The 15,382-nt window shown below is 41.9% G+C and overlaps 1 protein-coding gene across 4 annotated transcripts in view; it reads left to right on the forward strand.

Moving 5' to 3' along the window:
* Nucleotides 1–4,248, forward strand: part of LOC144684774 (anoctamin-9-like) — a 178,775-nt gene extending 174,527 nt beyond the window's left edge. For all 4 annotated transcript variants that reach the window (XM_078548979.1, XM_078548978.1, XM_078548981.1 and 1 more), the window contains one exon: nt 4,124–4,248. In XM_078548979.1, the coding sequence (XP_078405105.1) occupies nt 4,124–4,169 (46 nt within the window). In that variant the 3' untranslated portion in view covers nt 4,170–4,248. The remainder of the gene's footprint in view (nt 1–4,123) is intronic.
* Nucleotides 4,249–15,382: the final 11,134 nt, after the last annotated feature.

The following is a 15,382-nucleotide window of genomic DNA, read 5'->3' on the forward strand; positions in this document are numbered from 1 at the left end:
ATGACCTTCCTTCCATTATAAGGCCAGAAGCGGGGATGTTCACTGATGATTGCACAATGTTCAGCACCATTCGCGACTCCATAGGTTCCGAAGCAGTCTATGTCCAAATTCAGCAAGAGCTGGACAATATCCAGGCTTGGGGTGACAAGTACCAAGTAGCATTCACGCCACACAAGTGCCTGGCAGTGATCATATCCAACAAGAGAGAACTTAATCCCCCACTATCAACATCCTGGGGGGTGGGGAGTGGTGGTAGCAGTTACCATTGACCAGAAACTGAACTGGACTAGCCCTATACCTATTGTGGCTGGGAATCCTGCAGCAAGTAATTCACCTCCTGACTCCCCAAAGCCCACCCATCATCTACAAAGCACAATTCAGGAGTGTGATGGAATAATCTCCCATTTGCCTGGATTAATTCAGCTCCAAGAAGCCTGACACCATCCAGGACAAAGCAGCCCGTTTGATTGGTATCCCATCCACAAAATTTCATTCCCTCCACCACCAACGCATAGCAGTGTGTACCAGCTACAAGATGGACTGCAGGAACTCACCAAGGCTCCTTATACAGCACATGACCACTACCATCTAGAAGGACAAGGGCAGCAGACACATGGGAACACTGCCACCTAGAAGTTCCCACCAAGCCACTCACTATCCTGACTTGGAAATGTATCACTGTTCCTTCACTATCATTGGGTCAAAATCCTGGAACTCCCTCCCTAACAGCATTGTGGGTGTACCTACACAGCATGGACTACAGTGGTTCACCACCACTTTCTCAAGAACAATTAGGGATGAGCAATAAATGCTGGCCTAGCCAGTCCGTGATGCCCACATCCCATGAATGAATTAAAATTAAAATTGCAAGGGAAAAAGAAATACTGTGGAATCAGTGGTTTCAATCACTGAAGTTAGAGATAAATTTTGAGAATGTGAGGGAAATCATGATTATGGAAGAATTCTGAAATAGTATTCAAGTAACCATTAAGACTTGTTTAGATGGGCGTCAAGTACCAAAGATCCAAGAAGCAGCTGTTTTGGCTGATACCTATGGTATCTCACACAGACAGTTACATGTGGGGAAATGGTCATATGGGAATAAACAGGGAAATTGGAGGAATAGAAAATCTGGTGATGGAAAAGGTTCTAGGGATAGACAGAAGGACACTAAAATAGTAAAGCAGCTATGCTAGAATGTAAAAGTGATGTTAAGAAAACAGTATGCTTTCAATGCAATAAAACTGGACATACCAAAGCTAATTGCTGGGAATTAATTGGGAGTCCTGTTTCAGTAATAGGGACACCTAAAGAATCTTTAGGAAAAACTAACTGAGGGAAGGAGACAAATGACAAGACAGCAGCCACAGTGCAGGTGCACAGAAAAGACTCAGAATCTACCAAAGAGGTAGAGATAATTCCTCAGACTAGTCAAGTAAATGTGGAAAAATAAATTATGGAAAGGTTTAAAGAGTTTATTTATAGAGGAGAGATATTACATTATTCTTCTAATCAAGGAGGCAAACCATATTGAGAGACACTGGAGCAAGCCAGTCACTGATGGTGGCTGACGACACAGTTTGTCTTCCAGAGGGGCTAATGAAGGAAACATATTAATCGGATGAATCCACGGAGGGTATAAACCAGGCCCATTATATAAAGTTGGATTAAAGAGTGATTTAGTAAGTGGAGAGGTTGCAGTTGCAGTGGTGCATTAACCCCTAAGGCAGGAATTGATTTTATCTTGGGGAATGACCTGGCTGGCTCAAAAATATTAGCCTCACCAAGGGTGTTGGACCAACCAGTGGAAATAAAAGAAGCTGAGAAATTACAGGAGGAACATCCTGAACTGTTTCCTGACTCTGTCGTGACTAGATCTTGACAATTGAAAATTAGACAGGAAGAGGAAGAATGTAAACAACAGGGAGATGATGCAGAAATTCAGTTATCTGACAAGATTTCTGAAAACTTAAGCAAAAAGGGGGAAGGTTACGAGAATGGGGCTGACATGTTTAGCCCATCTTCTTCAGTAGAAATGCAACAGGCTGATCCTGAGTTGAGAGAGCTATGTCCAACAGCTTACTCAGAGACTGAATCAGAACTAATACCTGAGTATTATTATTTAAAAGACAAAGTGCTAATGAGGATATGGAGACAACCTCAAATACCAGCAGATGACAACTGGGCAGTAGTTCATCAAGTGGTAGTTCCATCTAAATATCATAACAAAATTTTATGAGTGGCTCAAGAAATTCTAATGGCAGGTCACTTAGATATTAGGAAAACACAGACTAAAATAGTGAAACATTTTGATTGGCCAGGATTGCATAAAGACGTGGCTAAGTTCTGCCAGACATGTCATACATGACAGGTAGTGGGGAAACCCCAATCACCATTAAACCTGCACACTTGCCTGTTCAATCTTCTCAACAGTCTTCTAATTGTGGAATTGGATACAAATCCGTCTTTGCTACCACGTTAACTTTGCGATAGTCTATCTTGATTGCTACGACTCATCTGGTTTTGATACCAACACCAATGCCATCTTTTGAAGAACCGTTTAGTGGGGTCTCAATAGATTGTGTAGGACTCCTACCTAAAACCAGAAGTGGAAATCAGTATCTTTTAACAATTATGGATGTTTCAACAAGATTTCCTGAGGCAGTGCCTTTGGGAAAATTAATGGCAAAAGTGGTAGTGGAAAAATTAGTTCAATTTTTTACAAGATATGAATTACCACATAATATGCATTACCTAAGGAAATACAATCAGATCAAGGCTCAAATTTTAAGTCACAACTATTCAAAGAAATAATGAATAGTTTGGGAATAAAACAATTTAAGTCTTCAGCTTATTATCCACTATCACAAGGAGCATTAGAAAGATGGCATCAAACTTTAAAGACCATGATTCATGCCTATTGTTGGAAAGTCTAATGATTAGGATAAAGGAATTCCATTTTTACTGTTTGCCATTAGGGATACCCCAATGAGTCAACAGGATTCAGTCCTTTTGAACTGATATATATGCATGAGATGAGAGGACCCTTAAAGAGATTAAAGAAAAAATTATAAACCAAAGCTCAGAGACTACACTTTTGACCTGTGTGTCAAATTTCCAGGAAAGATTAACCAAAGCATTTGAGTTAGCCAAAGAGCGTTTGAAAATCGCTCAACAAACAATGAAAGCTAGAGCAGATAAAAATGCCAAAGCTGGAGACAAGGTGTTAGTATGGTTACCTGTCTCTGGTGAACCGTTGAGAGTGAGGTTCACTGGACCTTATCAAATTAAAAAGAAACCCAATAATGTAAATTATATAGTGAGTACTCTAGGTGGGAGGAAAAGTCAGTGAGTGCATCACGTTAATAAGTTAAAGCAATAATATGACAGGGAAGATGATCAGGGTAGGAGTGTATTCACAGTGATAAAAGGTATAGGGAGTGAAATAAAAATATCAAAACACTCTCAGAATGAATCAGAAGTCGAAAATTCTAAAGTCGATTCTCCAGTAATCAGATTGGATAATATGGAGGTGCTTAAAAATTTAGATGTAATATTAAGCTATCTTCCAGAAAACTGTCAAGGTGACTTACAAAAGCTATGACAAACTCATGAATCGATTTGTGTTAATAGTCAAGGGAAAACATCTTTGGTTAGACATTAATGTAGTGGATGTGTTACCCATAGAGCAACACCCTTACAGACTCAATCCAGAGAAGTTAGCCATAGTGAGGGAAGAGGTCAAGTTCATGATGGAAAATGAAATTATTGAACTGAGTCACAGTAGCTGGAGCTTGTAATGGTACTGAAACCAGATGAGTCGTAGCAATTAAGATAGATTATTGCAAAGTTAATGTGGCAACAAAGGCACATTTGTATCCAATCCTATGATTAGAAGACTGTATTGAGAAGATTGAACAGGCAATGTTCATTACAAAAATTGATTTATTGATGGGATACTGGCAAGTTCCATTAACCGATGCAGCCAAAGAAATATCAGCTTTCACAACTCTGTGGGATGCTAGTGTAAACTGGTGTTGCAGGAAAAAGTTGCAGAATTCTCAGAAAAATCTGTATATTGTCTTAAGTTTCTGAAGCTAATGAAAGGAATTCTTTCTTTCAGGTTGGCATCAAGAGAAATCCCAGATTACTCAACCACTAATGTGTGAAAAAATCGATCAACAGTTGTGTGAAGTTTTGGAAATACGTCTGCCAGTGAGGAGTTAAAGTGTTTTGGCTGACTGAAAACTGTCCTGATAATATGTTGACTTATATTACTGCACTGAATCTGAAATGTCTGAGGAAACATGGAATTGAACTGGTGCTAAAAAGCACAGGTTTTTAAAATCAATCTCATATAAACAATGATCAGATTGATTTGCATATCTTCACGGTCAAGTTGACTGACTAAATAATGAGTCCCTGATTAACAATAGCAACATCTCAGAAGAACAGACTTGCTTGCTTCAACTTCTGATTGAACACAACAGTTCACAAGCATCCAAAAGCTACAATACTAGATGACTGGTGCACTTTAAATGGTCAGTCAGCCTCAACCTGGAAAATGTTAGAACTTTCAGTCCCCAACCAGGAGAAAGCTATAACAGTGGGCTCCACAATTTGGATGATTCTTTTGAGATATAAATTCCCATCAATTCCAAGGATCTAAGTCAAGTAAAAGAAACAAAATGTTACTTTTTTTCACCCAATATCCCCTCTCAACATAGGAGTGAAACTGATTTTGTTTTTGAGAAACCACATACAAAATGGTGTTTTCCATCCATGTCCTAACAAAAAATATATGCACAAGTACCAGCTTATTTATTCCAATGCAAAAGATTGGAGTCCCTTCTCTCAAGTTGGTAGGTGAGATTAGATAGTCTTGCATTTTGTATTTAAATTATTTCATTTTCATTTACAGCTCTGACACAGATTTCAAATTGGAGACTGATGTGTCAATGCTTAGCAAAAGTGATCTCCAACAAGAGAGAATCTAACCATCTCCCCCTGACATTCAATGGCATTATCATCGCTGAATTACCCTCTATCAACATCCTGGGGATTACCGTTCACCAGAAATGAACTGGACCAGCCATATAAATACTTTGGTTACAACAGCAGGTCAGAGGCTGTGTATACTGCAGTGAGTAACTCACCTCCTGATGCCCAAAAGCCTGTCCACTATTGGCAAGGCTCAAACAGAGTATAATACGGGAAAATGTGAACTTGTCCACTTTGGCAGGAAGATTAGAAAAGCAGCATATTATTTAAATTGACAAAGATTGCAGAACTCTGAGGGATCTGGGTGTCCTGGTACATGAATCATGAAAAGTCAGTATGAGGGTATAACAACTGATTAGGAAGTCAAATGAATGTTGTCGTTTATTACAAGGGGAATAAAATATAAAAGTAGGGTTGTTTTGCTACAGCTGCACACGGCTTTGGTGAGACCACATCTAGAGTACTGTGTACAGTTTTGGTCTCCTTATTTAGGAAAGGAAATAAATGTGTTAGAAGCATTTCAGAGAAGGTTCAATTGACTGATGAAAACAAAACACTGCGGATGCTGGAAATCTGAAATAAAAAAAATACTGGAAAAACTCAGCACTGAAGAAGAGTCATACAGACTTGAAACGTTAACTCTGTTTCCCTCTCCACAGATGTTGCCAGACCTGCTGAGTTTTTCCAGCATTTTTTGTTTTTATTTCAATTGACTGATACCTGGAATAGGGGGGATGGGGGTGTTATCTTACGAGGAAAGGCTGGAAATGCTGGGCCAGTATACGTTGGAGTCTAGAAGATTGAGAGGTGATTTTACAGAAACATATAAGATCCTGAGGGGATTTGACAGGGTAGATGCTGAAAGGTGGGAGAGACTAGAACTAGGGATCATAGATTAAAAATAAGGGGCCTCCTATTTAAAATGGAGTTGAGAAGAAATTTTTTCTCTCAGAGGGTTGTAAATCTTTGAAATTTTCTCTTTTCCAGAGAGCAATGTAGGCAGGGTCAATGAATATTTTTAAGGTAGAGGTAGATAAGTTTTTGTCTAACAAGAGAGTCAAAGGTTAGGTGGGGTAGGCGGAATGTGGAGTCGAAGGCATAATCAGATCAGCCGTAATCTTATTGAATGGCAGAGCTGGCTCGAGGGGCCGAATGGTCTACTCCTTCTAATTCGTATGTAAATCAGGAGTGTGATGGAATATTCTCCACTCGCCTGGATGAGTGCAGCTCCAACAACACTTAAGAAGCTTGACATCACCCAGGACAAAGCAGCCTACTTGATTGGCATCCCATGTACCACCTTAAATATTCACTCCCTCCACCATTGTGTACCATCTACAAGATACACTAGAGCAACTCATCAAGGCTCCTTCTACAGCATCTTCCAAACCTGAGCCCTCTACCACCTTGAAGGACAACGGCAGCAGATGCAAGAGAACAGCACCACCTGCAAATTCCCCTCCAAGCCATACACCATCCTGACTTGGAACTATATTGCCGTTCCTTCATTGTCACTGAATCAAAGTCTTGGAGCTCCCTCCCTAACAGCATTGTGGGTGTATATGCACCACATGGACTGCAGCAATTCCAGAAGACAGCTCACCACCACCTTCTCAAGGGCAATTAGGGATGGGCAATAAATGCTGGCCTAGACAGTGATGTCCACACCCTGTGAAAGAATAAAAGAAAACATACTTTCAGATTGGTTATAGTATTGGGGGAAAAAACCCAGAATAAATGTTTTATAGAGCTACAGAGTATAAATATAAGGAAGTAATGGTGATCCTTTATAAAACACTGGATCAGTTTCAACTGGGGCACTGTGTCCAATTCTGGACACCACACATTAGGAAGGATGGGAAGATATTAGAGAGAGTTCAGAAGAGATTTCCAAGAACGGTTCAAGTGGGGCTTCAGTTAGATGGCTATGTGGGCCTATTCTCAGAGAAGACAAGGTTGAGCGGAGATTTGATAGAGGTGTTAAAATTAGGGGTCTGAATAGCGTAAATATAGCGTTTTCCATCCACGGTCGTTGACAGGGCCCTCAACCGTGTCCGGCCCATATCCCGCGCATCCTCCCTCACGCCTTCTCCTCCTTCCCAGAAACATGATAGGGTCCCCCTTGTCCTCACTTATCACCCCACCAGCCTCCGCATTCAAAGGATCATCCTCCGCCATTTCCGCCAACTCCAGCATGATGCCACCACCAAACACATCTTCCCTTCACCCCCCTTGACGGCATTCCGTGGGGATCGTTCCCTCCGGGACATCCTGGTCCACTCCTCCATCACCCCCTACTCCTCAACCCCCACTTATGGCACCTCCCCATGCCCACGCAGAAGATGCAACACCTGCCCCTTCACTTCCTCTCTCCTCACCGTCCAAGGGCCCAAACACTCCTTTCAAGTGAAGCAGCATTTCACTTGCATTTCCCCTAACTTAGTCTACTGCATTCGTTGCTCCCAATGCGGTCTCCTCTACATTGGAGAGACCAAACGCAAACTGGGCGACCGTTTTGCGGAACACCTGCGGTCTGTCCGCAAGAAAGACCCAAACCTCCCTGTCGCTTGCCATTTTAACACTCCACCCTGTTCTCTTGCCAACATGTCTGTCCTTGGCTTGCTGCATTGTTCCAGTGAAGCCCAACGCAAACTGGAGGAACAGCACCTCATCTTCCGACTAGGCACTTTACAGCCCTCTGGGCTGAATATTGAATTCAACAACTTTAGATCTTAAACTCCCCCTCCCCCCATCCCCACCCCGTTTTTTTTCCCCCCCCCACCCGCTTTTTTTTCAATAATTTATATAGATTCTTCTTTCCCCACCTATTTCCATTATTTTTAAATCTAAAACTAAAACCTTTAGTCTTTCCACCCCACCCCCACTAGAGCTGTACTTTGAATATCCTGTTTTCCATTCTTAATTAGCACTTTTCTCAGACAAAGACCACCACCTTCAACACCTCTTTGACCCTTTTGTCTGTGACATCTTTTGATTATCTGCTCACACCACACCCTCAATGTGTCTCTCCCCCCCCCCCCCCCCCCCACCAACCACCTTAAACCAATTTATATTTCTCCCTTGTTGAAACTATGCTGCAGTTCTGCCGAAGGGCCATGAGGGCTCGAAACGTTAACTGATTTCTTCTCCGCCGATGCTGCCAGACTTGCTGAGTTTTTCCAGGTAATTCTGTTTTTGTTTTAAATATAGCGATGTTGTTTTTATTGGGGAAGAGTCGAGAACCAGAGGACATCGATTTAAGATGAATCACTTAAGAACTAAGGAGATGTGAGGAAAACATTTTTATGCAGCGCGTGGTTAGGACCTGGAATGCACTGCTTGAGTGTGTGCTGGAGGAAGTTTCAATTGTGACTTTCAAAAGCGAATTGAATAATTATCTGAAGAGAAAAACTTTGCAGGGCTAAAGGGAAAAGATGGTGGAATGGGACTCGCTGATGTTCTTGCAGAGAACTGGCACTGACATGACAGGCTGAATGGCCTCCGCCTGGGCAGTAACCATTCTATGATTCTATTAACATAGGGAGCTGAGATGCAAAACCTGTGTTCAGGCTTAGCAAAAGTGAAAATAGAGATACACAAGTTAATACAAAGAGATAAGTACATGTGGGAGAAAGTATAAACTGTTATGTTGATACGGTGTATGTTAATAAGGTGAGATGGAGGTGAGAGGCAGCTTGTGCAGGGCATAAACACCATAGAATAGTGGCCTGTTTCGTGTAAAATTCTATGTAATCGTTTCAGATTGGTCACTGAATGGGAAATAAAAAGACAGGAAGAAAAGATGATCAAAGAGCAAAAAAAAGAGAAAGCAGGTGCTACATTGATTTTAAACAATCAAGGGGAAATTGAACTATGATATATAAATGAGGTTGAGGTACACATCAACCGTGATCCAACTGAACAGTGGAACGGGCTTGAGGGGCTGAATAGTCAAATCCTGTTCCTACGTCAACATCTTCTTCCCAACCACATTGTGATTACTTTGTACACTCTTAAATCCCAACTATGCTGTACTGCTTTCTTGCGTAAAAGAGGAAGGAGGGAGATTATTTTCCAAGACCACACTGGTGGCAGATGTCCCATCCATCAAATATTCACAGTAGAAATTATGGCATGACTCATGTGGCAGTTAATGGATAGTGCATCTGAAATTTCTAGTATGTGCTGCTGCTGTACAAGGCTTCTCACTGGAAGCATAAACTTGGAAATTGCCCGTAGAATGTCTCCTTCAATTTCTGTCAAAGACTTCAAATTCTGATCCATACTTGAGCTGTTAAACGAGCTGTTAACAAATGCAGATAGTTACAACTGATGCTTAAAATACTTGTAATACAAAAATGACACTGCTACTTGTCAAATTTGCCTTGGGTTCTCAGCCATTTACTCTTGCTCCCTGATTCCACCCTTTCTGGTCTCATTATCCTGTTTAACCATGAGCTAAGCTTCAAGCCCCACATCCTACACTTCACTGAGGTTGCTTACTTTCATCTCCATAAAACTGCCAATCTCTACACCTTTCCCCACTGGTGCAGAGTCACTCATATGTTCGTGTTACCTCCAACTTCTCCAACATCCTTCATGCTCTCCTCCAAAGGTTCAATCTACACAGACTGCATCTTGTCCAATAAATGTCCAGTTATAGACAGGCTAACAGAATGGGCAGACAAACGGCAGATTAAAATTTAATATAGAATTGTGAGGTGTATTTTGGTTGAAAGGACAGGGAGAGGCAATACAGACTTAATGGCACTTTATTAAAGAGTGTGCAGATACAGAGGGACCTTGGGGTTCACATGCACAAGATCCTAGGAAGGTGGCAGGACACACTGAGCGAGTAGTTAGCAAAGCAGATGGGATCTTGGGCTTCACAGAGGTATTGAATACAAAAGCAGGGAAGTTATGCTGAACCTTTATAAGGTTCTGGTTAGGTCACAACTAGACTACTGCATTTAGTTCTGGTCACTACATATTCGGATGGATGTGAGAGTCCTTGAGAGGGTGCGGAGGAGATTTACCAGAATGGTTCCAGGGATGAGGGATTTTAGCTACAAGATTAGGATTGAGAAACTGGGGTTGTTCTCCTTGCAGCAAATGAGACAGAGGGGAGATTTGATAAAGATGTTCAAGATTATGAAGGTTTAGGTAGACAAAGAAAGGTTGCTCCTAATAGCTGATGGTATAAAGCCAAGAGGACAAGGCTTTGGACAAGAGATGCAGTGGGGGGTGCAGCAAGTAGGCCTGAAATTCTCTGCCTCTGAGGGTGGTAGAAGCAGAGCTAATTAATTATTTCAAAGGAAATTGGATGGATACTTGAGGAAAATAAACTTTCAGGGCTACAGAAATAGAGTGAGGGAATGGGACTGACAGGATTGCTCCATTGTGAGTCGGCATGGACAAGCCCTGCATATTAAATGTAGTAAACTTTGTTGCATTCCCTCTAAGGTAAGTGTATTCTTAGGTAAGGAGACCAAACTGTTCTCCAGGTGTGGTCTCACCAAGGTCCTATATAATTGCAGTGAGATTCCTTTAATCTTGTGCTCCAATCCCTCTGCATTAAAGACGAACATGCATACCATCTGCTTTCCTAATTACTTGCCGTTCCTGCATTCTAATTTTCTGCGATTCGTGTAAAAGTCACCCATGTCCCTCTGAGCACCAACATTTCCAGTCTCTCAGCTGTTAAGTCCATACCCTTAGCCAATGAAAAAAGACCTTTTGTGAATTCTATCTACCCCCTTAAGGCTGCATTGTTGGCATAGTTTGGCTCTCCTGTCTGGAATTTCTTTCTTAGACCTTTCCTCCACCTTAATTGCTACTTCATTTTCTTCCTTTAAGAATGTCCTTAAAGCTTATCTTTTCAACCATGCATTGATTTATTCCACCTCTATTTACTATTTTTGCTCAGCTTGAGTTCCTGCTGTGTGGTGTACCTTATGTGTTCTGTTTTCTTATTTGTTCTTGGGATGTGAACATCACTAGCAAGACCAGCATTTATTAACCATCCCTAATTGTCAGTGAACTGAGTGAGTTGCTAGGTCATTTCAGAAGGTGGTTAAGAGTCAATTACATTGCTGTGGGTCTGGTGTCACATGTAAGCCAGACCAGGTAAGAACAGCAGATTTCCTCACCTGAAGGACACTAGTGAACCAGATTGTTTTTATGAAAAGATGGTAGTTTCACAAGATGAGCATTTTAATCCAGATTTATTAATTAATTGAATTTCCCCAGCTGCCGTGTTGGAATTTGAACTCGAGTATCTGGAGCATTAGTCTGGACCTTTGGATTACCAGTCCAGTAACATTACCACTATGTTAATTCGTTTTCATCACCTGGGCTGTTGCATATTAGCCACCTATTACAGAAACCAACTAATTTTCATTCCTCTTGAAATTAAAGAGAACAAAAATCAGGCAGCTATAAAGGGCAACCAATCCACAGAGCCATTTTCATACAAGGCGTCAAATTTAAAGGTCTTACGTTATTTCAAGTAAAATTTGGAAGAAAATGAAAGAAAAATGTAAACTGAGCCATTTCCTGTTTGTGGTCATTGATCCAAATTCATTCAGTCAATCTCATCTGGGTGTAGCTGAAAAATCATCAGCTTTGGATAAGGTGGGGTGCTGAATAATACAATAGCCGGGCTCCCTCACAGGAGGATGCCATCAGACGAGTAGTGAGAATTGAAGAAAAAGCCAAGAATGGGGTAAGGCCACTCCATTTATTCATGCTCTTCCCTATTAATACTCCACAATCAACCTATAATCCAACTGTTTTTAAACTGCTATTAATTGATTTTTTTCATCTTACTGATGTTTGGAATAAAGAGTTCTTTTGAAATTGCACAGAGAATCCTTAGTATAACGATAATGAAAAGAATATTAATTTTTACTTTGGGTAAGTTTTTATCTGATGTGCAAAAATATTTTATAAAGCTAACAAGGTTTTTAATAAAAAATGGTAAAGGTGATTAATGACCTATTAATAACCAACAAACTGATTAAATGTGTCCTTAATATGAAATAAAATGTTAAGAAACAGAGTTATTATTCCAGCTGGCAGCCATTGCATAAGGTGATATTTTACATACCCTGGTCATAATCTTACTTGAGCATTGCCAGGGTTAGAATTCTCCCTTGTCCCATAACATGAACATTATTATGATGGCTGAATTATAGCCTTTTGAGCAACTGGCGAGGAAGAGGTGCGTGCTTGCAAGTGCCAAGGCTGGGAAAGATGTTCCAGGCACTGAAGCGGGTACTCCTTTCATCTTGTGCAATGGTTGACCTTCAGCTATTTTCATTTGACTGAGGAGTGATCACTGCCAGGATGCATTGTCAAACAGGAAAACGTGGCACGAATCCAGCTGATTGCAAATTTTTTTCATAATGTTCAAATCATAATGTTAATGATAGGATTCTAATAGATTATAGTTGAATAAATGATTAAAATTTGTTTTCCCATTGTGAGAGTGTCTTGTATTTTCAATATTTTTTTTTGTGTGATCCTCTGGTGACACGAGCTTCTATAATTACAGCTGTGCACTCCTTTACTGGAATTAGGATGAATGGTCAGCTTTTTAAAAGTGACCATACTTGCCAATGTAGAGGAGGCATAAGGTGCAGCAATTCTGTAGTTTACAGCACCTAACATACCAGTTTCAGTGACAGGAATGCCCATGGAATCACTCACTCTATATTTTCTTACCTATTGCCTGTTCAAGTTTCACTTGCAATGATGGAGTTAGGTGGCCAGTCATTGTTCCAGACATGGCATTGTTCCATTCAACCAGCAGTAGTCTTTCATATAATCTCAATCAAAATGGCAAATGCGACTGAGCTCAGTGGAGTGAATTACCAATACAAAAGTAAAATGCTGCAGATGCTGGAAATAAAACAAAACATGCTGGAAATGCTCAGCAGGTCAGGCAGCATTCGTGGAGAGAAACAGAGTTAATGGCCGGAATTTTCTAGACCCACCCCCAAAGATGGATTTCCCCATGGCGGGGCCGGCGGGCCATTGAAATTTCCGTTCACATCACTGGAACCGGAAGATCCCGCCAGCATGAGGGGCTGGAGAATTCTGGTCAATATTTCAGTTCAAGATGCCTTTAGATCAGTGAATTACCAATCTCTCAAATTTAAGGAGCTGACTTTCTTACTAGGAAAGAACATGTCAGAGAGCCCTAGCTAGTAGTAACAGTAGTAACCAGCTAGCTTGAAAGTGGGTCTACAATTAAGGAGATGATAAGGTGATGTCTTTATTATTTTTCCAATAAATAATTACATAAACTTTACACTGTGAAAGCTGTATACTGTTCATTCATATCTTAAATGTAAAATAAACAATTTTGTTGGTTTGAAGTATGCCTCATCTTGATAGGCTACTTTTCAATATGCCTTCCACAAAGAGGGGAGAATGCATACGGACGCACATGCAATTTTTCATTGGAAGGCATATAAAACAAGAGTTCCCTGTTATGCTCCTTGGATCAAATTAGTTTAACTAGAAACTAGGCAATAAATAGGGAGCTTGGGTTCACATATGGGAATGATTGATGCTGAATATCTAACATAAACACGAACATTTTTATATTTTCTGTACAAGAGTAATACAGTGTGGAGTGACCTTACATCTGTGACTGACTCGAGGTAACCATTATCTTTTCCTCCTAGGTAGCTGTGTTACTTATGGAGGGTTGGGGAATAGCTTTGGTTAGCAGTGAGTGAACATGAGCATTATGGTTGCATCTCATCTGTTGACAAACATGGTTAAAGCTACTTCAACTGGACCTGATACGTCTGATTTTGGCAGCCTTTTGTCCCATCAAACGATGGTTTGCACTTTGGTGGTCAGCTCTGTGTTAAACATCACCTGAAGTGGCGCAGAAGCCCCGCTGTGGCATTACAGTCTCTGTCTCACTTGCTACAGATGAAGGCATCGGACTGAGAAAGTGCAGGATTTGATGGCCTGTGTTTTCTCTGGACTCTCAGCCCACTGAGCTTTTTTCCTCATCTTTCCAATGGCCAAATGAGCAGTAAGCCAGAGATCCTGGCTGTCAGTGGCTGTCTCTGAGTTGTCTGTGTCGATATCTGTCATCTTCGTATCTCAGATGTCTTGGTTGTGGGAATATGGACGTCCAGCAGGTCATGACTTAGTGACCAATTCACCTAAAGAAGATCTCTGGGTATACGGCTGTCATTCTTCTGATGTACATGGCCAAGCCATCATGCCGGTGTATGTTGATGGAATTAGCATGTTCCAGGACCTCTAAGTCGGTGACCTTCTCCTGCCAAGAGATGTCAAGGATATGTCTGAGACTTGGTGCAAACTGTTCAATCTTTTTTGTACCTAGCATATGCAGCCCAGGTCTCAGTACTGTAAAGGAATGCACTGAAGACACAGATTTGGTAGACTCGCAGTCTGATGTTTGCCATCAAGTTACTGTTCCAAATTTTTTTACTCAGCTTGGACATAGGTATTGCGGAAGCTGCAGCTGTTATGCTCATTTGAGTTTCATGTGAGATTGCTGGTGATTATGGGATCTAGATATGTAAAGCTATCAACAACCTCCAGTGTCATATAAGCAATGATGATTGATGGTGGTATGGCAATGCCCTGGACCATGATATTCATCTGTCTGACGCTTATGGTTAAGCCAAACACTACAGGCAGAATTTTGCCCTCGTCAGGCAGGCTTGGCGGGGGCGGGTGGGAGCAATTGGGAAGCCAACCATTGCCCGTGATTGGGGCCGACCGCAATTTCATGCTGGCAGGCCAATTAAGGCCCATCCGGCATAAAACGCAGCTCGTCACTGGTCGGAAAGGGCCGAGCGGGGGCGGGGGCATGTCGGCTACTGGGTCCAACGGTGACCTGGCGGCTGTTTAAAAACGGCCCAGGCAGTCCCAGAAAGGCTGTCAGGGAAAGATGGACTTGAGTGCGACAGCAAACGCCAGGCAGGAGGGCAGGTCAGGTGGGCACTTGGCTCCCTGTTTTTCTGACAAGTGCCTCGCTGTCCTCCTGGAGGAAGTGTCTGCCAGAAGGGACATCCTTGTCCCCAGAGATGGGAGGAGGAGGCCACCACACCTCACAAAGAAGGCATGGGAGGAGGTGGCAGCCCGGGTGAGCAGCCATGATGTGGTATGGCGCACCTGGGTGCAGTGCCGGAAGTGCTTCAATGACCTGCTGCACTTAGGAAGGAGTACTGTGTTGGCATGGTCAGTGTGTTGAATTGTTTTGGGCTGGCCGTCCCCCCATGGAGCTCAGGGGTGTTAGAGTGTGAGCGCCAACTGTCAATCATGTCAGCGCTGGCCAAGGGGCTAAGCCCTGGCTGCTTTGACTGAGTGCCTTGCGGCTCAAGGG

This window comes from Cetorhinus maximus, chromosome 9, assembly GCF_964194155.1.
Source record: "Cetorhinus maximus chromosome 9, sCetMax3.hap1.1, whole genome shotgun sequence".
Lineage (NCBI taxonomy): Eukaryota > Metazoa > Chordata > Chondrichthyes > Lamniformes > Cetorhinidae > Cetorhinus > Cetorhinus maximus.